The following is a 27994-nucleotide window of genomic DNA, read 5'->3' on the forward strand; positions in this document are numbered from 1 at the left end:
GGAAATAAATCAGCTGTTCAATGAAGCTGAGTGGCACGTCCATAGTGGGACATGGTCCAGAATAGTCCCACAGCGAGAGAGATTCTGATTCAAGTAGGGGTCTTTTGTGGGCTTTCTATGTCCTCTGTGGTTCAATCACGTTTTATTTAACAGCACCAAATCACAACAGTCACCTCAAGGTGCTTTATATTGTAAGGTAGACCCTACAGGTTCAAATAAGTATCAGTGATATCTCATGTTTACCTTCACAACAGTCTCACCTTTATTTTCTCAAAGATCTCAAAGCATACAGAACACTTCTGCTGGTCAGCAACAAATATTTTTAACAGCTTTTGAGGTTTGAATTTAAAACTTTTTTCACAGCTAAAAAAACCCCCAGAAAGCAGCAGAAGACAAAATCTGACCGATGAACATCTAATCCAATGATGCAGCTTTAAGTTTCTTTACATTATTTTGCAGGAATGCGTGATGTGCTGTTACAGTCTTGACTCTGTCAGCAGTGAACAAGTCTGATACTGAGCGGGCAGCTTCGACGCGCTCGGCGGGTCGCTGGGGTTTAGCTGGCAGCGGCGGGCGCCGTCTTGCTGCAGAGCCGTGCGAGCAGACCAGCCATCTGCAGCAGGGAGTTCACGCCTTCAGCTATCCGCATGTGGGTGTAGCCGATCTCCTGCAACAGAGAAACATTGAGATGGGACGAATCTGCGTGTAGAGTCGTTGTTAAAGGAACAGCTGAAACCTTTAGGAAGCGTGAAACTGCATGCCTGCTCGACTCAGACGGTCAGAAATGAGACAGAGTTTAAATGAAGTTACCTTTGAGTATAGTAACGGAAGAATCAGTCACAATACTCAGATTACCAACAGTTTTTACTTCAGTCACACATCTGACCTGGTAAAGTTGGTTTCTATTTTAATAACTTCAGATGTTTCCCACAAAAAATATAAAAGCAACTCAAAGTAGCCTGAAAGTACACCAAGAGTATCCCAGTGAAATTAAAATGTACAAAGATCCGTGAGCTCTGAAGCCAAGACTTGCTTCAAGAAATTATTTAGAATAAAAAGTAAACAGGGATTTCTACAAAGCAGATTTCAACACTTGAGCTCCTCCAGCTCAGACTGAGCAGCAGCTTGAAGCTGCTGCAGTGCTCGACCGAAACGACGCCATAAAGTGCTCACGGGTTTCTGCCTAGAGACGAGCTGATGAGTGGGACTGATGGATGCAGACGGTCGGTCATGGTGAAGCCGTTTCACTCCTCGATCTGTTCCCGTCCTCACCTCAGAACAGGACAACATAAATAAATCATGGAAGCTGGAATGAGTTTCCGGGGAAGGAGGTGGCTGTGGAGAGGAAAGTCTGGATATCTCAGCTCTGACATTTGCCCTCAGGAACACGATCCAGGTAAAAATCAGTGTTTGGGTGCCTGAGCTCAGAAAGTTCAGGAAAATTCCCACTACGAAAACCTAAAACATCCAGATCTGTAACAGCAGCGGGGAGGGCGTCTGTCAGCCTGTCCTGTGGTGCTACCAGAGCAGTCCATCAATGGTGTTCAGCACTTTGTTTAAGCTTTCCTTAAATCAGTAGCCATCAGTAGAACTGCTCCTCAGTTATTATTCATATTTCTTGAGCGCTCAGATGTACGCAAGTGGCCACCGTCCGCCCAAGGCAGCAACCCAGCAGACAGCAGCATCGTCCTTCCTGTTTCTCTGCGTGACAGGAAGCTGAAAAGGAAAGCAGATGACAGCTGCTCGAACCAGCACAGTTGACAGTAATTTAAATTTAGAAAACAAACAGCGGTACGTGAGCCCAGTGAGAGTAAACAGGCGTTCAACTGCTCTACCGGAGCACTGAGTAATCACATCCTGCATGGGCGTGGCTTAGCAGCCGCTGACTTATGCCTGGGTGCCGCTCACAGTCAGACAAAGATTTGCATATTACAAGTCAGCCTTGCAAAGAGAAGCAGCTCTGAGTCCCGTCCCCTAGTTAACAGAAAACCTCCAGAGTGTGTGAACAGTGCTGACAGTCCCCCGCGGGTGACTCCTCCATCCATCCAGTCAGCAGGGGATTTCCCCGTCAGGTGACGCAGGAGGGAAATTCAGTCACATCTGGTGCTCTAACAGGGATCTTTGTACAGCAGCGTGAGACTTTACTTCCTGTTCTGTTGCGGAAGAAACCTTTGGTTGAAAGTTGGTTTCAGTTCATTGCCTACAGTGCTTAAAAATAAGAAATAAGCAGAAGCCTCAAGAACCTGAAACACAAACGTCAGAGGAGGAAGAAAAAGCAATGAGTGAGGCGTTTCCTCTGAGTGAGCGTGGGTAAACAGAAAAACATGACCTCACCGTCAGATGCACACTAATAAATCTGACCTCTGCTACTATTCTGAGCAAAGGGCTCAGACCCTGATCACATGATCTCACAGACCCGCTGGGCACGTTTGCATGTAAAAGTTCTCAGATGTATGCTGATCCTCATCTGTGCAGGACCTTCCAGAATCTGGAGTTCCACTCTGAAGTTAACAAGGAGCTGGTGCAGTGAATTAGTAACTGACACGCGAGTACCTCGCAGAGTCCTGAGCAACCTGCTGACGCTCCACGATGAACGTGATGAAATAAAGGAACTCAACTGTAAAAGATTTCAGTGATTTAACGTGAGCGTTTAAGTGAAAGCTGAGTCAGAAGTTACACCAAAAGAGGAAGCGGCCACAGAAGGACGCGCTCAGGGTCAGCAGCAGCATCTGTTCCACGCGGCAGGATTTCACCGTATCCAAGTAACATTAGGGTTAACTCTCGGGTTTCTGTACTCCGAAGGTGGTTCACTTCCTAATGGGGTAAATCGCCATGGCAACTTATACTGCAGACCAACAGGTATGAAATTATCGTCTACTGACCAATCAATTCTCCAGAAAAAGACTGTCATCACTCCTGGACGATTCTCTGCTGGGAGAGCAGGAGCGTCTGAGGAATTTGTGTTTGCCTGATCACTAACAAATGTTTACTTCTTTTTTTCCTGTTCGCAGCACAATCAGACACTTTTCTGTTAGCATTAACATCTGAGGTTGTGTCCAAATTCATGGGCTGCATCCTCCTGAGGACCCGGCCTTCTCTGTCTACGTGGGCCGGGTCCTCAGAAGGTCGGGTAGGCCGGAAATAAACAGATGTGAAATGGGACGGTCTCGCCTTCAGATTTGTGTCACCGCTGACTCAGTGGAGTTTAATGAACTCTGCCGTCTGCTCCTTGCTATCTAAAAATATAACAGGACACTGGCGTAAATTCTTGACTGTCTCGGTCAAGAATGTGGTGTATAAATGTAGTTCTACCTGCTCGCCCCCCGATGTCTCACACTTCTGTTTAATCAGTTTTCTGGTTGACGTTATTCAGCTGTGTGAAAACTAACTTTAATCTCAGCCAAACAGATTTACTCACGAATAAAACACTGAATAAGCCAAACAGTAACATTTGTAGGTTGTCTAAGTGACTTATATATCACGTTTAACCTGAGTAGCGAAAGACAGCGATGATCTGAACATGATGTGCCGGAGTTGTGCCGTTCTCGACGACTTCAGTGACCCTCGAGCTCCCGACTAGCAATCGAGCTGGTGGGTAACAGACGACTCCGAAAACATCGAAGCACTTTTGCAAATATGCGATATCTTGATAAACCGAGCAGATATTTGAAGTTTACACAGCTACTTTCTCGCCTGAAAATATGTTAAAAGTTTATTTTGTGACCCAGAAAGAATAATAAGAGTAATTTTAATTTTAGTAGCGGCCGCCATTGTTGAAAACTGGAATTGGCTGGGCCGCGCTATGAATTCTGGGATATGGTGGGCCACGAAGGACACACCCAACCCATCCTTCAAATTCGGGGAAAAGGAGGACGCATTCGTCGGCTGCATTCGGAGGAGTCGACGAATTTGGACAGCCTTCGGCGCGTCGCTGTGACGTAATCGGTCTACGAATGCGGCCTCAGGAGGACGCGGCCTCAGGAGGACGCAGCCCATGAATTTGGACACGCCCTGATACTAAAACAGAACAACTACACTCTCAACTCATATCTTGTACAAACACTATATTTGAATTCGGTTTATATATTTAATCTCAAAAGTGCATCATGCTGTGACGGGAATGTCCTTGAATTACTGTGGTGATGTATAAGTGTAGTTCTACACTGACTGCTTACCTGCTCTTCCCCGATGTTTGGTAAATGAGTCCAGATAACGACGCCTGCCTACGAACTCACTTCTGAAAACACTAATGGCGGCGTACAAGTGAAGGGCTTTATTTATTTTTATAAACTGCTGATGTTGATATAAAAATCTGCCTTCACAGAGCAGCTGCCATGTGCTGGGACCACCAGAGGTTTACAAGTTGTCACGATCAGCTGATTTTTTTCGGCGCCGTTGATGAACTCACCTTGATGAACTCCAGCTTCAGGTACTCGGCCATCTGGTAGGTCTTACAGACCCTGAAGATGTTCCCGATGATGTCCACTGGAGAGTAGCCCAGCGCCCACAGCTGCTCCACGACTTTGTAGGCCTCGTCGATGTTCCCGTCCACGCAGTGTCCCAGCATGCTTTTCACCATCAGGGGGTGGGGCTCGTCGCACACCTTAAACACGTTCTCGCTGTTGATGTAGCCAAAGCCGGAGTGAGTGGACTGCAGGTTGTTCAGCGCCTGGAGAGAAAAGGCCAAAACAAGTTCAGAAAATCCATGTTCAACCTCTGGGATGAGCGCCTGACTAAGCTCCGCCCCTCACCTGTCTCATGTCTCCCTGCGCAGTGAAGATGATGGCTTCCAGTCCATCGTCGGACACTGAGAGGCGCTCTTTCTCCACCACTTCCTGCAGCCGGACGAGGATCTGGCCGTCGGTCAGTTTGGAGTAGCGCAGCACGGCGCAGCGGGACTGGATCGGCTCGATGATCTTATCGGAGGCGTTGCAGGCGAGAGCGAAGCGCGTCGTCTTCGAGTAGATCTCCATGATCCTCCTCAGTGCCTGCTGAGCTCCGTCTGTCATGCTGGGAGGATGGAAACGTCACAGAAACTGCTCTCAAATCAGCGTTCACGCCAGACTGACTATTTTACTGTCAAACAGCTTCGCCTACACCCCCACCTGCCCACCCACGGCCTGAGGTAACCCACGTCACTCAGGCCACTCACACACACAGACTCTATACTCGCATCAAGTCCTTTGCACTACTTATGTTTTTCTCCTATTTGTTGTTTATTACTGCACAGCGTGGAGCACCCATCATTTTTTTGTACATGTACAATGACAATAAAGGGCTATTCTATTCAATTCTATTCTATTCTTTACTGTCAAACAGCTGCTGCCGAGTCACATGTGATGGAGGGCAGGTGCAACTGAGCAGGTTGTCCGGCTGCATCTACGCATCAGTTACACCATGACTGATGTAAACTTTTTATTTTCATTCACAGCTTATATTAAGTTCACTCTGATAAAATGTAAAAAAGCCTAAATTTTTTTATGTTTTTTATTTATCATTCAATTATTAGTGTTGATATTATTCAAATATGTTAAAATGTTGTTTGTGCAAAATGTATATTATGACACAGAAGGAGCCGGTCCCCACCGTTATGGGACGATATCGATTTAATGTTTTTGATATCTCGGCGGACTAAAACCGATTTGTCCTACAGCAGCCACCGTAGCCAGGAGCACACCCTAGACTTGGAGGGATGAGAAAAGAACTCAGTTGACTGCAATCTACTCTACCTCTGATGAAGTGTGTGATGTCAGTAAAGTTTTACTTGCTTGTCTTTTTCACTCTGCACAAACGGACTTTACGACCGAAGGACCTCGGCTGAGAGATTTGTTGGTTTTTTGTGCTTTTTTAGAGAACAGTTGACTTTCGCCGTTGTGTGCAATGCAGTGCTACTGAAGCTTGACTCGTTCTGTGGCTTTCGTGGGAGCAAAGCATGTTTTCTGGAGCTTTCACAAAGACGGGGACCAAGAGACAAAAGCTCAGTGTGAACATGACCGACGAGGGCGCTGCCAGCAGATCTTTCTGCTGGCAGCGCCCTCGTACTTCATGTTACCTTGAAGTTTTAGCCGAAGTATTGGAATTTCCTTGTTTTTAAAAAGTCACTGCACGGCTTGCTTACCTGTCGGCTTCGTCCAGAATGATGATCTTGTGCCGTCCTTTGGGCAGTGTGACCTTCTGCTGAGCAAACATCTTGATCTTGTTCCTGACCACGTCGATGCCCCTGCAGATAAAAAGCTTACAGTCAACTCCCAGTCCACCAAACAACCAGAGGTCGTCCTGAGCGGCGCCTCACCTGTCGTTGGAGGCGTTCAGCTCCAGCACGGCGTCCTTCATCGAGGTTCCCAGCAGAGCGCGGGCCAAACACAAGATGCTGGTGGTCTTTCCAGTGCCGGGAGGACCTGAATAACAACATGCATGACTCAGCCAGTGTTTCCCAATTATCTGCCTGGTGGTAGGTGGTGATTATGCAGCACACATCTTTAATGACTTTAAAGCGTGAGAACACAATTCTTGGTTTTTTTTTTAAATTTTATTTTTTCTAATCCACACGGGTTCATATGTAGAAATATTCCCAGACTAATATTTGGTTAAATGTCCCTTAGCAAGCTGCACTTTGACCTGATCCTTTTAGTTGCCATCAACTAGCTTCTGTTATAACTGACTGGATATGTGACCGCTGTGGTGAATTGGTGAGTTTCCTGATACAGGCTTTATTAGCCTGTTGCACAGAAGAGTGACAGGAAAGCAGAAGGAGAGAGAGGGGAAGACAGGCAGCAAAGGGTTCGGATTCGAACCTGGGCCAGCCGTCCTCAGCCATACGGCATATGGTCACCTGCTCATCACTGTGAGCTACACTGGCGGCCCCACAACCAACTTTTAAGTGTAGTTCAAAATTCTCAGAGTTGCGATCAGACTTTTGGAAAGACTATTCCTTAATGTTATCCAAAACTACTTTTGATGTGTGTTTGGGATCACTGTCCTGTTGAAACGCACAACTGTGTCTTAGTTTCAACCATCTAATTGATTTGATTTGAGATCAAGCTGACTAATTGGGAGATTGTCATCCTCCTTCATCCTTTGTGGAATGTACCAGTACCACTGGCAGCAAAACAGTCCCAGAGCAGGATGCTGCCATTACTAACGGCTTGACAGTTGGTGCAGTGTTCTTGGGTTTTCAAGCATCATATTAACTCCTACAAATATACCTCCTTTCATCGAGTCCAAACAGCTCAATCTTTGTCTCCTCTGACCATGAAATGCTTCTCCAGAAGGCATTTGGCTTGTTCATCTGGGCAGCTGCAAATTTCAGGTGAGCTTGAAGGTGTTGATTTTGGATTATGGGCTTCTTCCTTGGTCGTCTTAGTTCACGGAGATGCAAAACTGGCTTCACTGTGGACTGTGACACTGGTGGTCCAGCAGTTTCCAGCTCATGGCAGTGTTGTGCCACGACAGGTCCTGAGTTGTTCCAGAACATCCTAACAAATTTCCTTGCACCTGAGGGGAAAAGTTTAGGTTTTCCTCCAGACACATCTCCAACCTTACAACCTCGAAACTGCAGTTGTTTACAAATTACTAAAAGACAACTCTCCAACTTGTGAATTTACAGTTGTCCTTGTTAGAACTACACCGGGCTCTGAACATTCATAAATCCAATGAATGCATATATATTTTTAATTTTTACGTTTATTAAAGATGTATGCTGTACAATCATTTCATCTTGGAAAAAGAAAAGGTCAAAGAAATGAAAACCCTGAATGACCCTGATAGTCATACCTCTGATGACTGGATGCACAGCTGTATTTGGGATCTAGTTTTTTAAGTTGTGTGTGACTGAGCTCAGTCAAAGAAAGCGTGATCTTGGTCTTTAAAGTAAACCGATGAGGAACATAACACCATGTGTCAGAGATCTGTAATGTTGCATTACATTTTGGTAAAATGATGGTCAAATGTCCACCATAAAGAAGTTGTGCTTCTCAACTCTGAAAATGTGCTTCCCCCCCCCTGCAGGTACAAAAGCCATTTAGGAGTTTCTCAGCAGGTAATCAAACTTTTTGGTAACTTAGTTCTTCCTCGAAGTAGCTGTACTGTTTCTTCTCCTCCATACAGGCTTCCTGTAAATTAATCTCTAACCTAGCGGCAGCCTGGGGAGCACGTAACCCTTCCAACCCTGTGCATGAGAAGTCCTAACCGTGTAAAAGTCCTCACTGACCTGCAATGATTATGTTGGGGACGTTTCCCTCTCTGGCGAAGACCTCCAGCCTGCTCACCGTCTCCTCGTTTCCCACAATCTCGTTCAGCTTCAGCGGCCGATATTTCTCCACCCACGGTAGCTCGTAAGCGCTCCCGGAGCCTTTAGACGAGGACTCTCCGGCCTCCGTGTCCGCCTTTTGTCCGCTTTCTGTGGGTTTCTGCTTACACTCAGTCTCCATCTCCACATCCATGATGTCTGTTTCTGCTCCCTGACAGCCCGCGAACGGAGGTTTCCCTCCCTGACAACAGCGCCACAGCAAACAAACTCCTCATTGGCTGAGTGTTTATGGGCGAAGGTCGTGATTGGCCAAGGAAAACCTCGCGATGTTTCACATTCACAACAGTATAAACACGAGATGTTAATAAAAAACAAAAAAAACGTTTCACGTGAAAACGAATTTATTTACTCTTTCAACTACATGTAATCGTATTTTTATTTTTTTATTTTTTTTATTTTTTGGGGGGGTCTTTTCAAAATCCAATATGAATGATTTACTTTAAAAATGCAACGATTAGTCGATTATTTCAGAACAGAAACATACTGTTCACAACTTAAATAATCATTTTAGTAGCTTTAACTAAACATTTACTCATTCCTGCTCCTTTGTTATTGACATTTTAGGACCTTCTTGTCATGCTTGAAGTTTTTTTCCTTCTGTTTAAACAAAAATACATCAGTAATGCACATTTCTCACCGTTTTCTTGCTATTTTACATGAAGATTATTTACACGTTGTTTTCAGTGGCTGCACGTAGTTTTGAAATGGGTTGTATCCTTACACACAGGCACACTCATGCTCAGTATCAATTATTAGGTACACTGCAGTTTAAGTTGGTTCTAATGGGCCAAACGTGTTCCAGGAAAATTACACCAATACCACCACCATTATACCACCACCAGAAGTCTGAACTGTTGACACAAGGCTGGATCCACGTTGTTTATCCCAAATCCTGAGCCAACCGTCTGAAAAACAAATCAAGGCTCAGAGCACGTAACATTTTTCAGTCTCAGTTTCGTGTTATTAGCTGACAGTATTGGTCTTCTGCTGCTGTAACTCATCTGCTTCAAGGTGTTGTGTATTCAGAGATGTTCTTTTACATGCCTCGGTCGTAACTGGTTGTATGACTTGCTGCCTTCCTATCAGCTCTGACCAGTGTTGGGTAAGTTACTTTAAAATAGTAACTTAGTGACATTACTAGTTACTTCTCTCAAAAGTAACTCAGTTACTTCAAGTTACTCGTTACTTTCAAAGTAACTAGTTACTAGGGAAAGTAACTTTGGTTTTACTCAGACTTCTCTTGTTAATGTGTTGCTTCCATAACTTTGCCAGTCTTCTAGCTTGCTTACTTGCCACAGTGCACTGTGCCACCTACCAATAGAAAGGAAAAGATAATGTGCACATTTCCACGAGAGAAATCCCACGCCTGGACCGTCATTGACTGCTGCCATGATTCTAGCCTACGTCACAGCGTCATGTGCGCCTTTTACATCCAACACAAAAACTGCAGTCGTGGTGCTTTCGATTGTACTCAGAACTCGGAAATTCTGCCTTCTGAATAGGAAGATGTAGGTAACAGCAGACTGCAGATGAGCTGCATACAGGGCTGGACTGGGACAGAAAATTGGCCCGGGCATTTTGACTAGAGAGCGGCCCACCATTATAGGAAAAATCATAAAGCCTTTGAATGATAATAAACACTGTTGTGACAGTGATGTACACTGTTCTGATGGTATATATGCATCAATCTATCAATCGTTTGTTGTAAGATTCAGATAATTATTTTTTAAAAGCGAGACATTTTAAATGAGAATAAGAAAGAAAAGTATTTCTTTGTGCCCCCCTTTCCCTGTTAATGCCCTACCTGCCCCCTGGCAACACTTTGCTAGACCCGCCCCTGCACAGTTACCAGCTGTCAGCTGCTTAGAAAAGGATCCTGGTGTTATTTGTCTCTCAGAAACAGTTCATAACTTCCCTTCAACTCATTCATGTCACCTAAAAGGTAAACCTGTTTCTCCATCACCTGCTCAGCTCTGATGATTCAGTAAGGACATCTCCTGGTTTCATCTTCATGTTTCCCTCTCACCACATAACCAAACCGACATCATGACCAGCAGCTTTACAGCTGTGGCTCCAGCAAACATCAGCTGATACTAGAAATTAATATTAAATACATTCTAACAACAGCTGATCAAGCTTAAACGTGCTGCTGTTGTTTAGCGCGACATCCGCTGGTTTCCTCTTTCGGCGCAAAGTGAGCGATAAACAAACAAGAGAGCTGATCAGCTGATCATTGATCAGTTTCATGATTGAAGTAGAAACGGGAGAGGGAGGGGGGAGAATGAGAGAAGAAGAGGCAGCTGTGCAGCAAAGACACAGAGTAACTCCAGCTTTGTGCCTTTTCCATTGTAGCTGAATTACGGGACAAACTGTTCCTTTTCACCTCAATAAGAAACGCGTAATATTTCCTCTGAATACCAGACGGGACGGTTGGCAACTCTAATAACTTATGAACAAAATAAAGTTCAACATCATTAACATCATAGCACCACCCAGCTGTATAGAAACTCCGTCATGCTAGCTAGCACGCAGTACGGAAAAAGTCAGAATAACGAAAATAAACTCCACCTAAACTTGGTTCATATCTGACCCAGAGAGACTGCAGGTCATAACTTCTTACCTGAAGTTCAGTTCACACTCGGACCGGCGGCCGCCTCGGGTCTCTCCTCCTCCTGCCTCCCCTTTCCCTCATCCACCTGCTGCCTCCACCACTTGCTAATGTTACTGAATCTGTGGAAGCTCCGCGATAGCCACCACACGAAGTAACGAATAACGAGCCTATCTAAATCCCAGTAACGAGTAACGCGTTCCGGGTTTTGGCATAATAACTAGTTACCGTGCTCGTTACCACAATAATAACGTAGTTACTGTAACACGTTACTTAATAACGCGTTAGTCCCAACACTGGCTCTGACCTCTGGCCTCAACAACACATTTTATCCCAGAGAACTGCCGCTCACAGCCAAGATACAACACAGAACGGGACAAATTAAATCGATCTTCTCATTGAAATAATTTTCTTAATTTTTTGCTGTGTTCAATTTTAGTTTTATTAACTTAAAAAAATAAATTTATTTAAATGAATTATTTACGTTTGCTGCTATTTGTTTATGATTCTCTCCATATAAATTTTTATAAAAAATATATATTTTTCTTTTTTTTTAAATCTTTTCTTACTTATCTAAACGTAGTCTGTTTGTTTTATTTAATATTTTATTTTAATTTAATATATTAGTTTTGGTGTTTTGCTTCCCCTGCTGGTGACTCCGGGGTAGTTCGCGCGTCTCCTGCCGGAATTCGTCATCGTCCGGGTCTGAGCCGTTTCCTACTTCCGCAAACAGAGGGCTGCGAGCTTCCCCGTTTATCGGCAGATCAATGCGGCGGCGGACTTCTGCTTCTCATTTCCTGGCTCTCTTTAACATTTCCGACACCTCTGACATTTATGAGTGATTGATCGGCGTCATGACGGCCAACAGCCGCTGCTCCGCCGCGGAGTCCCCGGGCCTGGAGACCCAGCGACGTGAGATCGAGTCTCTTCTACGGGAGTGCGAGCTCCGCGCTGGGGAGAGCTGGTGAGAGTCCGACCGCCTCTCCGCTCCACACATACACACACACACACACACACAGAGATAAATACGGTGACAGGGCTAACGATTATATCCACACGGGTAACGCTGCTAAACGGTGATTAACCGCTTTAACTGTGGGGTGGAGCAGCTTTGGTGTGGTTGCTGGAGTTTTTCTGGGACGGTTTAACGGCTCAATGCTACGTGTTAGCCGTGTTAGCTTATGCTAAGCAGGCAGACGTTGCTCTGACCTAGCATGCGCTGTTAACGTTAGCCTGTCGACCAGCTGTCTCCGGTGAGGCGTTCAGGGTCGCCTCGTATCCCCCGGATCGTGTTTTTATTTATCACCGAAGCCGAGCCGGTTTCAGTCCCAGTTTATTCTCCTCTGGGCGACCTCCTGCTCATTTAGGTGTTGGAATGCAGAGCAGGGCCGCCAGTAAATATTTTCAGTTTCATTTTCCAGTGAAGAAGGAAAGATTTAACACTCTGTCACGACTGAAAGTGAAATAGAAAAATATGATTGAAACATTATCAGCAGGAATGATATTTGTAAATCAGCTGATCACTCAGCTCTTCATCAGACCGGCTTTTCAAAATAGTCTAATTCGTTCGTCAAATAGTGACAATCTATAATTTATTAACCTGTTTGTGGACTCTGAGTTTTCATCTGTCTGGTCTCATATATACCGATCTCTGTCCACTTACTCACAGTTAATATTTTGCCCTTTTAAAAGGAAAGAAAGTTCCAGTGAATTAGCTTTAACACCCAGGTGAGGTGAGGACACGAGGCAGGAGTCTTTGTGGACTGTGATGTTCACAGAAGACATTGTGATTTGAAAGACAGGTGGCTGAGCTTAAGGTGCTCAGATCTTCACAAGGAGTGAGCAGGATGGGCGGGAGTGGAAATGAGTACACAAGCTCAAAGTTAGAGAGGCATGGTTGCGATGGTTTGGACACGTGCAGAGGAGGGATAGTTGATATACTGGACAAAGGATGGTGAAGACAGAGCTTCCAGGCAGGAGGAAAAGGGGAAGACCTCAGAGAAGATTGATAGATGTAGTGAAGCAGGACATACAGATGGCTGGTGTGACAGAGGAGGATGCTCAGAGGTGGGATGGGGTGGGCAGGAGGCAGATGATCTGCTGTGACGATCCCTTGTTAGGGGCCGACTCCACAGTGTAGTGGTTCAGACCGTTTGTGCACACAGCAGGAAACACAATTCCCTCTGGTGCCCACGAGGAGCAGCTGGAAGTAGCTTTATTTCTACGTTTTAGGCATCAAAAAGAACTTGGGTAGGCTATCATCACACATCCACGACGGTTTGTTTTTTCCTTGTTTGCTCGGTGAGATTAGATTTGACTGCACAAACAGGAGAAGCGTGCAAAGTCCACACCATGAAAACGTCTTGTTTCAGCCAAGTGAACTTAGCTGAGCAGCATTAAATGTTATTACAGCGTTTTTATTTTTCACCTTTTCTGGATGGATGGATAACTCTTCAGAGTTATTTCAAACTTCAGCAGACACTGAAGGATTCAGCGCTGTGTGAGTGCAGCCTTTATTAAACCCGGCAAGTCTTTGAAAACACGTTTTTATTTCGAGTTATTTCATTTGTAAAAAGCTTTCAGTGAAATATTGTTTTATTAAAACATTTAAAAGACGATGACGGTCAGTGAGAATTCTGCTGCGATCACAGAAAGTACCTTTAAAGGGAAACTCGGTGTGTTTACGGGTGCAGCGAGCTGCTGATTAACTGAAATGCTGATTGACAACGGCTGCATCAGACATGCGACAGGAAATAAACAATAAAATCCAGACGCTGGTTAGAACACGCCCCTCATCCCTTCACACTTGAAAAAACCCGACTTCAGGGTCTCAGAAGCAGAAGCACCGTGACTCTGCAGGTTTGTGGCGCTGCAGAGTCAGACGTCACCGGGATTTACTTTCTGTTCAATATTCAAATAAATCACAAAGCAGGCCAGCGGCAGCTCACAGGTTTACAGTGAGGCCATCCAGGCTGACAGTTTGATGCTTCTGCTCACATTTACTCCTGCAGGAGATCAGCCACAGATGGAAAATTATTTATCCATACAAGAAAGTGCCAGCTACATTTTTTATGAAGCGTCGGCAGGCAAAGCGGTTTTCTGTCAAACAGGAATAAAAGAATAATGAGTCCTTAAAAGCAGAACAGCACAGAGGCCGAGCGCTGCAGTCTAACCTCTGAGGACTGATGCTGCGATGGATTTTCATTCCAATCCAAACCATCAGATTTATTAACGCCTGCCACTGTGACGCTTCCTGCTCTGCTGCTTTGGTTTCACATCTAATTTTGGAGCTGGTCGTGTCTCTGCTGCAGCTTCAAATATGACAGAAAGTCTCTGGTTTGATGAAAACAGGTTAGAAATGTGGGATCATGAAGTGATGACTACGTTAAGCTCCGGCTTTTGCTTCTGGCCACAAAGAAAGCAGAAGAAATGCCAAACGTTAAGATCACCATGAATTTATTTTAGCAAAACATCCGATATTTGCTGCTTCTGGCGTCTCAGGAGCAGCGATGTCACACCAATGTGAACTGTTTACGGTGATTTATGTAATCTGTTCTTGATTTCACATTAGTGTGATTTCCCAGCCTGCTGCTTTTGTTTGGACTGTTCTTAAAAAGAAAATCCACTAAAATAAAACCGTGACAGAGAAATAATGTCTCTGACACATCATCCTGTCACTTCATTTTTAGGCAAAAATAATGAAAATAACGACTCATTCAAAGGTTTTGGTGCCTTCATCAGGATATTTTGGGGGTTTCCACATTTTGGTTGAAGAAAACAAATGATCAGCAGCCACTTTGTTTCTTTGTTTTGTTTATCAGGTATTAACTGATTATTTAAGTAATTCTTACTCCCATTCCTGGCAGTAATCTCAGGTAAGACGTCGATTCATTCGTGTTCGGCTGATTCGTTAGCGGTAAAGTTTATGATGGAGGCAGCAGTGTTTTATGAATGTGTCCTCAAAGAGCAGTGTAATAATGTGTGTGTGTGTGTGTGTGTGTGTGTGTGTGTGTTGTAGGTATGTGGTAGATCGCCGCTGGTTTGACCAATGGAAGGAGTTTGTGGAGACTGGAGATCAGAACTCGACGTCTTTCCCGGGTCAGATCGACAACGCGGAGCTGTTCGAGGGTCAGTTACGCTTCGTTTGCTTCAGCGAGACACAAAATGATTTGTTTCCTTGAGCGAAGTGTCGTGTCCTGCTTTCAGATCTGGACTCGTACCACCTGAAGGATCGTCTGGTGGAGGATGAGGACTTTGTGCTGGTGCCGGCAGAGGCGTGGCACAAGCTGCTGTCTTGGTACGGCATGGTGGACGATCAGCCGCCGCTAGAACGCAAGGTAACGTCACCACGCGCCGCGCGGTACCCTGAGTCCAGAATGAGAGCGGAGAGTTTTTGTTGGTGAGGTTTGAAACACATAACAATGAAAAACCTCCCCTGATGTAAATCTGGCTGCTCTCGTCTTCAAGGCGTCTCCTCGCACAGCTCTGCGCTGCTTGTAGTCTGGCTGCTGTGTTTACATCACTTCCTGGAATCCCTGTTTTGCATCTCTTTCTCACATCTGAGCGCCGCCGTCAGACTGAGGATCAGTGCTGACCCCCGAGGGCGGAGCAGCAGGGCAGGAACGTCACCGTGATCGTCACTCTCTCTGTTTCTCGTCCTCCGACTGTCAACGAGTTTTCCTGTAATCTCGTGAGAAAGGACGAGTCTTTTAAGCAAAACTAGTATGAGCTTGTCACTGATATGACGGGTGGAATAAAATGAAATGATACAGAAACAAGAGGGCGAATGAAAACGTTGACTTTTTTATTAAGCGGCCGGGATAACAGACTCGTGACATGCTCTCTTTTCCTGGTGAAGTTTGCGCATCGTTTTCATGTAACTTCCACGTAAATTCAGATATTTTAAATCATGATGGTCCCGATCCGTCCTTAGGCAAACATTTGTCTGCACGCCATCACCGTCTTTGTTCGCTACGTGACAGATTTGGCAAATTTGTCTGTTGACTGAAATAAAACTTCACGATGAAGACTCGTGTTTCTGATGAGAAGCAGCAGCAGCAGCCAGAGCTGCACGAGGAGGCGAGGAACAGCAGCGAGCAGAGAGCTTTATGGGCAGAGCCGTGAACTTTTACCATAATGAGTCTGCTGGCAGCCACGCTGTGGTGAGCCGACCCTCAACTGGTGACAGGAGGAAAGTCCCAGCAAAGTAAATCATTCGCTTGTGTGAAGCATTGGTTTAATGTTGGATCAAAGGGTAGGAAGCAATATTAGTAATGGTTATGGCTCAGACAGGTTAGTGTAGTGACAACTGTGTGTGTGTGTGTGTGTGTGTGTGTGTGTGTGTCAGGTGGTGGACCTGCCCAGCACTCTGAAGGTGGAGGTTTACCCCATCGAGATCTTCCTCTGCCTCCACAGCAACATGGAGAACGCCGTCACCACAAAGTTCAGCCGAACCGACAGCATACGTGAGTCCGTCTGTAGCTTTGTGTGTCGGCGAGGTTAATGCTAACGAGAGGAGAAGTTCACGTTTAATCGGCCTTTTCTCTCCCTAAAGACAAAAATGCTTCGTAGTTTAGTTACTTTCCCAGACTTTCTAAACCACACTCGTCCAAACCTGCCAGCTGCCGGTGCATCCATGTCATCCAGGTGACTGCATGTGGCAGATTACATGCACTGGAGCGGCTTCACACCGCGTGACGCAACAGAAACACAAACAAAGGCGGCAGACAGAGTTTGGAAACGAGTGAATAACCGCCTGGTAACAATGAGCCGATAAAGCTCAGGCTACCCAACCTGTTCTCAACCAACTAGCTGTGAAGGGGAGCTGCTGTCAGTTCATTCAGAGGTTACCTGTTTAGGTAAGGAGAAGGCGGGACCTGCTTTACATGTGAGCTCATTTTCTTTTTATGAATCAGATTCAGTTTTAGAGCAAATTTGACAGCAGCAGCTGTGAAGCTGTGTGATAAATACATATATACAGTGATAAAGAGGTCACTGCTTAGTTACTTATTACTGAGGAAAACTGAAGCCTGTGAAAGGTCGTCTCTCTACAAACGAATAACTCAGAAAGATTTAAAGACTAAACCTGATGACATTCACTCATGAAACTTCACCTGAGGACAGATTCCTCCGTCACCACATACAAAGTCACGCTGCGCTGCAGTTTGTTGGGTCGCAGCATTAATTAAAGGAAGTTTAACTTCTGCGGCGTTGCAGAGTTCTCGCATCAGTTTCAGTGCTGTGGTCTCTCTGTTTCACGAGCAGGAAGGGGGCGGTTCATCACGAGCGTCGTGCTAACACGTGTTCGTCTTTATGTTAACAGGAAGCTGATGTCAGGGGCAGAATATGTTCCCCTGAGGGTTCGCGAACAGCTGTTTCAAACACGGTGCTTCGTGTGTGTGTGTGTGTGTGTGTGTGTGTGTGTGTGTGTGTGTGTGTGTGTAGACTCGATCCAGAGGGCGATGTGTCAGGCCTTCTCGGTACCTCCGGGCTCAGAGTGCCGCCTGTGGATGAAGAGTTCGGACAGCAGCTGCGAGCGTCTTAGGAACGTGCACATGAGCGTGCTGGACGCCTGCTTGAGCTCGGGGATGGTGAGCATGACGCTACAGTCTTAACGTCGCTGCATGTGTGGAATAATTCTCCTCATAGCACCACTCTAAAATAACAAGCTGTCCACCTCAGAGATAAGCTGGAACATGCCTGTGTGTGTGTGTGTGTGTGTGTGTGTGTGTGTGTGTGTGTGTGTGTGTGTGTGTGTCAGACGGTGATCATGGAGACGAGGAATGCAGACGGCACCTGGCCGAGCTCCAGGCCTCAGATCATGTAAGCGCACTCGCCTCTCTCGTCGCTGTCATCGTTCTCCACGTTCCGTCGTCTCTGCTTTTCTTCACCTGCTTACTTTGAGTTTTTTTGCAGGAATTTTTTTCTTGTTCCTTTTTTTATTTGTCATTTCCTCATCTTTGATTTCACCTCTTCCTGTTTGGAGAAGTTGCGTGATACCATCACCATCGTGATGTTTGTCTGTCGCTCTCTCACACACTAGATGTCACAAAAAGTGTTAAAATGCTTCCTTCATTGACTCGACTGTTGATCTGAATGATGAAATGTTAGGACAGCTGTGCGCTTTAATGAATTCAGCTGGTCCGAGCATGTTTCAGCTGACTTTCCCACATATTTGGTCAGCTGACCCTTTGTTTTGGTTTCCTGTTCAAGAGCAAAAAGGCGTTTCTGTCACCGTAACGCTGCTCAGGTGTTGTAAATGCTCCCGTGTGCGAGTCTGCGGCTGACTCTGTTCTCGATTGCAGGAGGAACTCTGTGGAGGAGCAGGACTCGTACAGAGGGCAGCCGGGCGTCTGTGGCCTCACCAACCTGGGCAACACCTGCTTCATGAACTCAGCGTTACAGGTTTAAACTGATCTTTTTTACTTTGGTTGCTACACCAGACACATGGATCATGTGACAGAGAGAGATGTCACATGGCTGAGCAGGTGACGTCCATCAGGGCGGGGCCTGGGTTGGACTCCAGCCGGGACCACTGACACAAATACCTGATACTTGCGAGTGTCAGTCAGGAAGTGCAGTCCAGACCATCAGCACCATTTGTATGAATGCAAACCCAGCGCTGACGATGTTGCTGCGTCGAACATGAATGAAAACAGGACGCTGTGATTCACAAACCTTTTGTTTTCATCTTCTGCTGTAACCAAATATGTGTTTTTGTGATTTTACACGGCGTCCCGACGTGTTCTGTTTTTATTAAGTATGCAGTGACTTGTTGGTCGTGGCAGAGGCTGCAGGTTTCTTCCTGTTCAAAGGGAGTTTTTCTTCCCACTGTCGCCAAAGTGCTCATAGGGGGTCATATGACTGTTGGGTTTTTCTCTGTATGTGTTATTGTAGGGTCGACCGTACAGTGCAATGAGGCGACTGTTGTTGTGATTTGACGCTGTATAAATAGAATGATTTGAACTAGTTTAGTTTGTAATTGGACATTAGACGCTTTTCTTCTTCTTCCAACTTGTGGTTTGTCGTTTGTGCTACGGTCCCGCTCGACTAGAGAACCAGATTAGAAGACTTTTTTGTTAGACTGAAGCTTGTTTTCATTTTGGCGCCTTCAGTGAGAGACGTTTGCTTCTCTTTCACTCGTCACTCTGACTGCAGCTTGAACGCCGACACGTGTGAGCTGCTCGACACTGAAATGATGCATTTGGCAGCTGAGTGTTCAGGTACTGTTGAACATGTGCAGGGTGTGAACCTCAGAATAAAGCGCAGGGTTCGTCCAGACATGTGTAACTGTCTAAATATGGCACAGACTGTATGTTTTGGTTGTTTTGTAAAATAGTCACATAAAGGTTTTCTGCATTTCCTGGCAGAGGTGAAATGCTGCAGCGTCTTCCTCCCTGTGTCTGATCCCTCTCGCTCTGTAATTATGTTGCTCTGACGGCGAGCTTTGTGAAGGAAATCCCTGGTTCATCAGAACTCGAGGACATTTGTGCATCGTTGAAGTTCTCTAACTGGATTTTAGCATAATTAACACCTGTGTGGTGTCAGTGTTGCTCCTTGGATTTCACTTGGAGCTGAGCTTCGGTTTAATATTCACTGAAAACATCACTTCATGCACGAGAACACTTTTTTAACGTTTTAATCAGATGACATCACTGCAGCGTGCTCTGACCAGGCGGCAGCAGCAACGTTCTTGTGTAAAATAATAAAAGCAAACAGTCGTCCATCTCTGTGTAGTTTTATCCCCGGACTAAAGGATCTTTGCAGAACTCGCGGTTCAAACGGTTTTCCTCTGGCCCTCGAACTCCTCAGTTTATCCTCGGGCTTAAGCAACTGTTTCAGCTCCTCCCCCCTTAAGCTAACTCTGTTCTGATTGGCTGCCCATCACTAACAGATGTGTAGTAACTCCTCGTGTCCTCGTCTCTCTGCAGTGTCTGAGTAACACCCCGCCCCTGACGGAGTACTTCCTGCAGAACTCCTATGTGGATGAGCTGAACTTCACCAACCCTCTGGGAATGAAGGGAGAGATCGCCGAGGCCTACGCCGACGTCATCAAGCAGATGTGGTCAGGGAGGCATTACTCTGTGGTGCCACGCGTCTTCAAGGTAGCCGCACGTTACCCTGACAGGTGTCCCGTTACACTCGGGTGTGTTTCACCCGTCGAGCCAAACAAACACACTGACGTACCCTAAAGCTGAGGCTGCGACGCGTCGTCCAGAAGAGCCGGAGTTTGTGACTCGGCACGACAGAAATGACACAAACTGACCTGAAAACATTTTAAATGAACATTTTAAGTGTGATTACATTTACACAGGAAACTAAAACAGATATAAACACAGACTTTATTATCCCACCTATTACAGCAGGACAAGCAACAGGAGGAAATGTGAAATCAGAGATTTAGTAGAAAACTTTTGTCTCTATTTTGTTCCCAATTGAAGGAAATGTCATGAAATCCCAAATAAACTAAACTATCAATGCAAAACAGAAAAACTCAAAAAGTAAATGCATAAGTTCAGTGAAGTGAAAGTCAAATGCTTTATTTTCATGTCCCAAAACTTCTCTGCTACTCTCAGTGTTTTACAGAGCACATAAATATCTAAATATATACTAAAGGACGTGTGCACATATTAGTAGGCTGATGTTTCTGCAACTAAACTAAAACTTGAAAAATGAAACATTAACATCCCAAATGTACTGAAGGAAGAGCAGAAAGCTACAAACGTAGAAATACTTCTTGAATTTACTTCTTTTTATTTACTTAAGTAAATTGTAGTAAATTTACATGCAGTGGTGTTGGGCGTAGGTGAGAGACTGGGGGGCAGGGAGTAATCTCAGTCTGTGTGGCAGAAGCTTCGGTCTGACTGAAGTGGTACGTTTCCCTGCTTCCTGTTTGTGTGCAGACGAAGGTGGGCCACTTTGCTTCTCAGTTTCTGGGCTACCAGCAGCACGACAGTCAGGAGCTGCTGTCCTTCCTGCTGGACGGGCTGCACGAAGACCTGAACAGAGTCAAAAACAAAGAGTACATCGAGCTGCGGGACGCCGATGGGCGTCAGGACCAGGTGAGCGGTGCCAGAGCAAAGGCGTGTGATGGGCTTCATTTCACTTCCTGTCTTTAAATTTCACCTTTCAGTCATTTTCTATGTTTGAAAGCGTCTTCGTTGGTTTTAGCTGTGATCAATTCAGCTCCTGTTTAATCTGACAGGAAGTGGCGGAGGAGGCGTGGCGTAACCACCTTCGGCGGAACGACTCTGTGATCGTCGACACTTTTCACGGCCTCTTCAAGTCCACGCTGGTCTGTCCAGAGTGCCACAAGGTTTCTGTGACCTTTGACCCATTCTGCTACCTGAGCGTCCCGCTTCCTGTCAGCAAGGAGCGTGTCATGGAGGTGTTCTTCGTCTCCCTGGACCCGTACGCCAAACCTGTCCAGGTAACCGCTCATCACTGACCGTGGTCGTGTACGTCTCTGCAGTTACACTGAATAAATGTTTCTGGTCTTTGGTTCTCCTCTTATCCAGGAAAATTCTAACTTCTGTGATGTGCGTGTGTGTGTGTGTGTGTGCGTGCGTGTGTGTCTGCAGCATCGTGTTGTGGTTCCTAAAGCAGGAAAAGTGTCCGACCTCTGCTCAGCTCTGTCAGAGATGACCAGCGTGCCGCCCACTCAGGTCAGTGTGTGTTCAGAAGGTTTCGGTTCGGTTAAACACACTTTTAACCTAAACTGAAGATTGTGATCACGTGCAGATCAAAAGTGGTTTCACTGGCTGCACATTAATCCAGCCTTTGTATGTTTCTGGCTTCAGTTTGTAACGTGTGAACTCTGTCAGGGCAGCTTGGCACGACTCAGTTCAAAATAATCCTTCTTTATCTTACACTGGGCCTCATTTCATCCTGTATGAAGCAGACTGTCCCTTAAAGCTCCTCCCCCTGACTTTGTGTTCCAGATGGTGGTCGCTGATGTCTTCAATCATCGTTTCTACAAGATCTACAACATGGGCGAAAGTCTGAGCGCCATTCTCGACCGAGACGACATCTTTGTGTAAGGAAAAAAAATCAGTCCTCTAATGACCAAACACAAAAGCCTTTCTGTGACTCACCTGCTGAACCCGTGTTCAGGTACGAGCTGAGCGTGCTGGAGGAGCAGCCTGAGGAGCAGGTGCTGCTGGCGCTCTACCTGAGAGAGCGCTCGCACTACAGAGACTACGGCTCGGGCGGCGGCTCGTACGGCACGTCGCTATTCGGACACCCGCTGCTGCTCAACGTGCCGTGCAGCAGCTGCAGCCAGGAGGCGCTCTACAACCTGTTCCTGCAGAGACTGGCGTGAGCAGAACGCACACACACACGCACACACACGCGCACACACGCGCACGCACGCACGCACACACACGCGCACACGCACGCACGCACGCACGCACGCACACGCGCACACGCACGCACGCACGCACACACACACACGCACACACGCACGCACAGTTTTTGAATATACTGAGTTTTGCTGGGCGGTGTCGCTGTGTGTGCAGGCGCTACGTGCGACTGCCTGATCCGTCTGAGGAGTTGGAGGAAGAGGAGGAAGATGATGAAGAGGAGCTGTACAAGACTCAGACCAACGGCATCAGTGATGGTATAAATCTTTACTTTCTGGTTCTGAGGTCTGATGCTGCCTTTCGTTTCATGTTGTCATACACGTATTTGTTTGGCTCCTGCAGTGTTTTTTTAACTTTTCCTCGAGCAAATATAAAAAACGCTGACACAACGACACAACGACACAACGCGTTCGTGCGCTTTTCACACGTTTTATCTGGGCTGAGTGAGCTCTGCAGCTGCTGCTTTTGTGTTGTTTTCTCAGATGACGAGCAGGAGGAAGTGGAGCCTGCTGGCCCGTCCCAGACCGATTACTCCTGCGGTGACGCGACCCCCAACAGGAAATCAGACGGCAACACAACAGAGCCACAGGCTGAGGAGAACCACATTCAGCCTTTACCGGACCACGGAGACCCCGGTGAGAACAGTAACGGCTCCCAGAGCCAGACGGAGCCCGGCTGCAGCGGAGACGCCAACAGCGCTGATGACATGGACCCCGGCGAGCAGTCGAGCGGTCCCGCAGGAGCCGACCGCAGCTCAAAACCTCCAGCGGAGCAGCCTCATGAGCCAACCGAGGAAGAAAATGAAGAAGACAAGCAGGAGGAGGCTTGCTCTCCCAGCCCGCCAGCCAATGAGCATCCGGCTAAGAGGAGGGCGTGTCACGTCAGGAGGAAGCGTCTGTTCAGCATCCAGGCGGTCAACTCCAACGGGACGACCGAGAGGGGGATGGGAGAGGGAGGAAGCGCCGTGTCCTTCAGCTGTGAGTGTGAACGCACAAACACAACCTCTGTGACATCACACTGATGTCACTCATCAGTGCGATGATGATGATGATGATGATGATGAAAGAGCCTCAGATGAGAATGAATCAGAATAAAATGAAAACATCTGAGTGGAGCCATTTGCTGCCCCTCAGTTCAACCTTCAAGTAAGCTTTCTTCTGATTGGCTGCCTCTGCTAAACAGTAGGTTTGAACAGCAGATGGGCGGAGCACAGCTTTCGGCTAATGGGGATTATTGGTAGTTACTGGAAACTTGAACCATGCTTAACATGGATCAGTGCAGCAGGAAAGCAGAATAACCATGTTATCAGACGATGTCACATCCTGTCGTCAGCGTATCAGCGTAGCTCACGCTTCCTTTGTCTCTGCAGCTCAGCCCTACGTGGCCATCGACTGGGAGCCCGACATGAAGAAGAGATTCTACAACGAGAACGAGGCTGAGGTCAGCGCCAACATTTAACCCTCGATAAAGCACAGCCTGTATGTAACACATTCACAGGGCGTGTTCTGAATAACTGAGGGTCATGTGTTCAAATACAAGTGGCACTGAGTGGGTCACAAAAACAACATGACCTTATCTGTTGGTTCATTTAGAGACTGATCTGAATTATCTGGTGTCTGGTCAGTGGTTTAAACAGAGGCTCTAAACATCCAAGGTACAAGAACAGCATCCCTGTAACATCTTAACAGGCTGAGTGGTTTGAGGACGTAATTTAACACACAGGTGCAAACAGAAGGACTCTGACTGCGATGAAACCTGAATGACAGACGTTTGACACTCATTTGTCTTCTTGCACCTCTGACATTAAAATCTGTCTTTCCTCCTCCTGTGTAGAAGTACGTGAAGCATGCCAGCATGGAGGTCCCTCAGCAGCACATGACTGTTCAGCTGCAGCAGTGCATCGAGCTGTTCACCACTGTGGAGACGCTGGAGGAGGAGAACCCATGGTAACACACACAGACACAGTAGTGAGAGTCTGAGGAGAGCTGACCACACAGAAACCAGTGAGAAGTAAACTGGGGGACAAGCTCGATTAAAAGACTAAATACTCTGAAGGTTTCACCTGTTTCAGGTAAAGACCAGCACGAAACATCTGCGTCTGTAACGTCCAGATCCAGGGTGGAGCTTCTGTCCCGAGTTTGAAAAGCAGATGCCGTCCACGTTTTCATTTCAGTGGTGTTAATTTAAGCTGCTGTGGTGCTGGGTGATCGACCTCGCCCAGTGCCCTCTAGTGGTAGCCCTGGAGTCAGATCACACTTTCAGTCCAGTCAACAAAAAGAGTGTGGGCATGCTTCAAGGTTTTACATTCATCAACATGTAAAATCTGATGAACTGAGATGCTGGGCAGCATGGTGGTGCAGCGGGTAGCAAGGCTGCCTCACAGCAGGTCCTGAGCTTGAATCCAGTCGGGGTTCTCCCCGATTACTCCGGCGTCCTCCTGCCTCCTGCTTGATTAACCCAGCAGCGGCGTCCCCGGCATGATGAGATATTCTTTGTTTGCTGTTGTTTTGCTTCTTTGACTGAATGATGAAAACCTGTCATTCAAAGCAGCAAAATAACACTCAGGAGTCGCAAGTTTGATTCCCATCCGGTATCGAAAAAGGGTCCTGGCTAGACGCCCCGTGCTTAAAAAAACAACAACCCCTGAATGTCGCGGCTACATCTGCAGCCTGTCCGCAGTTGGGACACAAGCATTTCACTACATGTTCAGTATATGTTGTACTGCGTATGTGACAAATACAATTTGTATTGTATTAAAAACCTTTACACTGCACAGCTTTACTGCAGATACTCACATCTGCTCCGTGTGTGCGCTTCAGGTACTGTCCGGTGTGTAAGAAGCACCAGCTGGCCACAAAGAAGCTGGATCTCTGGTCTCTGCCAGAGGTTCTCATCATCCACCTCAAGAGGTTCTCCTACACCAAGTTCACCAGAGAGAAGCTTGACAGCATTGTGGAGTTCCCCCTCAGGTACGCACGCACGCACGCACGCACGCACGCACACACACTGATGGAGGAGTCGCACACTGAAAGCTGACATGTTCATGTTACAGAGACCTCGACTTTTCCGGCTTCCTCCTGAGGAAGACTCTCTCCAGTGAGGAGCCTCCGAGCCGCTATGACCTCATCGCCGTGTCCAATCACTACGGAGGACTCAGAGATGGACATTGTAAGTTTGTCGTTCATGTTGTGGTCAGCGATTTGTTTGTCGCATGACTACATGACTTTAACCATCACGTGTTTCTGCAGACACCACCTATGCGAAGAACAAGGACAACGGTCAGTGGTATTACTTTGACGACAGTAAAGTGACCTACGCCACAGAGGACCAGATTGTGGTCAGTACCCCCGCCCCCACGCTCTCTCGCACACACCTGTTCAGTCGGATTTCACTCTGATCTTGTCACCTGACTAATGATCGTTGGAAGCAGCAGCGCGTTGTCTTTATTTGAATCACACCAACGTAATGTTTGTCTGCGTCTCTCCTCCCACAGACCAACGCTGCCTACGTTTTGTTCTACCAGCGACAGGACAAGATCAGAAAACCCACACTGCCCGCCCCCAACACAGGCCCCACCTCCTCCAGCCAGACGTCCAGTGACACTGCTTCCTGCAAAGACGACGAGGATGCCGCAGAGCTGGGCGCCGCCTCCAGCATCACTATGGAAACAGAATGATTGAGTAATTTGGTTTTCTCCATCAGAGCAGCCTTTTCTTTGGTTTTCGTCTTTATTCTTTTAGAATTCTCAGTCTATTTATTTTTTTAATTTTATGGTGACGACACTTGAACTTCCTCTAACGACGTCTCTTCATTCCAAGTTTCCAAAAGCAGGAAAAAGCACATCAGCAGGCGGAGCTCGCAGCTCCTCCTCTGCTCCTCCTCCTTCACCGTGAACTCTCGACACTCAGGTAGTTTGGTGCACAAAGACTGAAGGTGACGTTTGCTGGAGGGCGGAGCTTAAACTCACACCTGAATACAGAAAAGCAGTCTGCTTCCTGCTTCAGGGAGGAACTGAACTCTGGCATTTAAGCTCTGACTGTTCACATTTATAAGTTCATGTCCTCTTGACTCAGTTTTTGTAATCTGACATTCAAACGTTTGAAAAGCTGTTTAATTAAAATCATTTGAATTTTTCTGGATGTCTGATGCTCGTCCAGGTTGGGAAGACCAAACTCCAGATTAGCGCGCATTCGGGAGACTCTTTGGCCAATCAGCAGCAGTTCTGCAGTCAGCTGACTTTTTCTTTTCCTTAAACTGTATATAAAAGACAGACAGTCTCATTATAATCACGAGCGAGGCTTAAACAGCGACTCATCGAGCAGCGTTTAGTGAGGCCACAGAAAGTCGCCCCCTGGTGGTCGTTAGAGGGCCGATTTAAAATACCAGCATTAGTTTCACTTTCACACATTGTTTTATTTCTGCGGTCATGCCAACGTCTGCGAGATTTACCACTAACAGAGGTCAGAGGTCACCGCACACTTTCACCTGCACTGAGGTCATTCCAGTTCATGTTTTTTCCCTCTTTCCCTCAACAAACACGATGCCGACGGGCACCGGCGAACGTGCCCACCAGCATTCGTTTATCTGGGGTAAACCTCGCAGACACTCATGCGTCAGCTGACTGAAGAGGCCGCGCTGAGTGCAGACGAGTTCACGTTCACATTGTTGCATTTTCCACATTCAAAGTTTTTACAATTATTCAAGCTGAGCGAGTTCGAAAAGCCAGTTTCTCGTAGCAAATGTTTGAGGCAGAAATGAAATAATAAAAGTTTTTAAGGTCATCTTCCTAAGACACGTTTAGGAAACGAGCACAGAGATGGTTTCAGTTAAAGCCTTAATTCGCGAGCAGCTCAAACCTGCGACGACCTTTTGTATTTGCTGTAAAGTGTTCGTAGATGCACTGATTACAGCTTTGATCCGAGTCTAAAACAGGCCAGTCTTTTCTTAAGTTGTTGATTTCACAGCGAGTTCATGCTGAATCTGATTTAACAGAACTAACGATGATCAGACTGACTTTATGATATTAATGCAGTGATTTTTTTTATTGTAAGCGCCTGTAAAAACGCCATCCTCTGAACTAAAGGACTGAAGTTTGTTTTTCCCTCCGAGTTTCGATTCGTCCTGAAGCGCAAACATTTGTTGATCTGACATCGTTTAAAAATCCAGCTCTGAACTGCAGCTCAACGTCGACCTACGACAGATAAAACTATTAAATACTAATCCATAAAGCACAGTTTCACTTCCTTATTTCTTCTTTCTAAACAGGCACGCCTCAGTCGCTCGCTGAAGGGGGTTGTGGGTAATCAGAGGATCAAACAAAGCTGTCAGGGATGAGAAATGAATTTTTCTCTGTATATTTTGGTCGTTTTGTTTCGGGTATTTATTGTTTTAATGGAATAATTGCAGCTGTCACATGACTACGGTGGTGTGGGACATTTTTCGTATTTATACGCAAACCTTTGATTCAGGCTGAAAACACAGGACGGGTGTGCGCGTGCAGAGGCGGGCGCAGAGCGAGCTGCTCACTGATTTTTAAACCAGCGCTGTGTACAGTATTTTTGTATTGTAAGTAATGTAAGATTAATATGATCATTCCTGGGTGGAGCAGCAGGGAGGCTTGGGGTGATTTCTTTCTTTGGTCTTCCTGTCAAATATCAGATGAGAATATTTTATTGTACTTCAATCTTTTGATATGAATAAAACACGATTATTACCAGA

General features: G+C 46.3%; 2 protein-coding genes across 2 annotated transcripts; one reads left to right on the plus strand and one right to left on the minus strand.

Moving 5' to 3' along the window:
* Nucleotides 1–238: 238 nt before the first annotated feature.
* rfc2 (replication factor C (activator 1) 2) lies at nucleotides 239–8516 on the minus strand. The gene is made up of 6 exons (XM_085258772.1): nucleotides 8210–8516; nucleotides 6293–6398; nucleotides 6119–6220; nucleotides 4752–5010; nucleotides 4409–4669; nucleotides 239–667 (listed from the first exon to the last, which is right to left on the minus strand). Exons 1-6 carry the CDS (start codon nucleotides 8439–8441, stop codon nucleotides 557–559), a joined length of 1071 nt encoding a protein of 356 aa, XP_085114898.1. The 5' UTR covers nucleotides 8442–8516; the 3' UTR covers nucleotides 239–556.
* A 3093-nt stretch (nucleotides 8517–11609) lies between these two features.
* On the plus strand, nucleotides 11610–27994 carry usp11 (ubiquitin specific peptidase 11). The gene is made up of 21 exons (XM_085258755.1): nucleotides 11610–11880; nucleotides 14935–15044; nucleotides 15123–15253; nucleotides 16264–16381; nucleotides 17361–17506; nucleotides 17677–17738; nucleotides 18221–18320; nucleotides 19847–20020; nucleotides 20819–20977; nucleotides 21121–21345; nucleotides 21497–21580; nucleotides 21857–21951; nucleotides 22029–22232; nucleotides 22433–22533; nucleotides 22759–23253; nucleotides 23646–23716; nucleotides 24110–24222; nucleotides 25096–25245; nucleotides 25329–25444; nucleotides 25525–25613; nucleotides 25770–27994. Exons 1-21 carry the CDS (start codon nucleotides 11771–11773, stop codon nucleotides 25950–25952), a joined length of 3036 nt encoding a protein of 1011 aa, XP_085114881.1. The 5' UTR covers nucleotides 11610–11770; the 3' UTR covers nucleotides 25953–27994.

This window comes from Mchenga conophoros, linkage group LG20 (assembly GCF_057382185.1).
Source record: "Mchenga conophoros isolate Kocher_MC1m ecotype Shallow Benthic linkage group LG20, M_conophoros_male_GT1.1, whole genome shotgun sequence".
NCBI classification, from domain to species: domain Eukaryota; kingdom Metazoa; phylum Chordata; class Actinopteri; order Cichliformes; family Cichlidae; genus Mchenga; species Mchenga conophoros.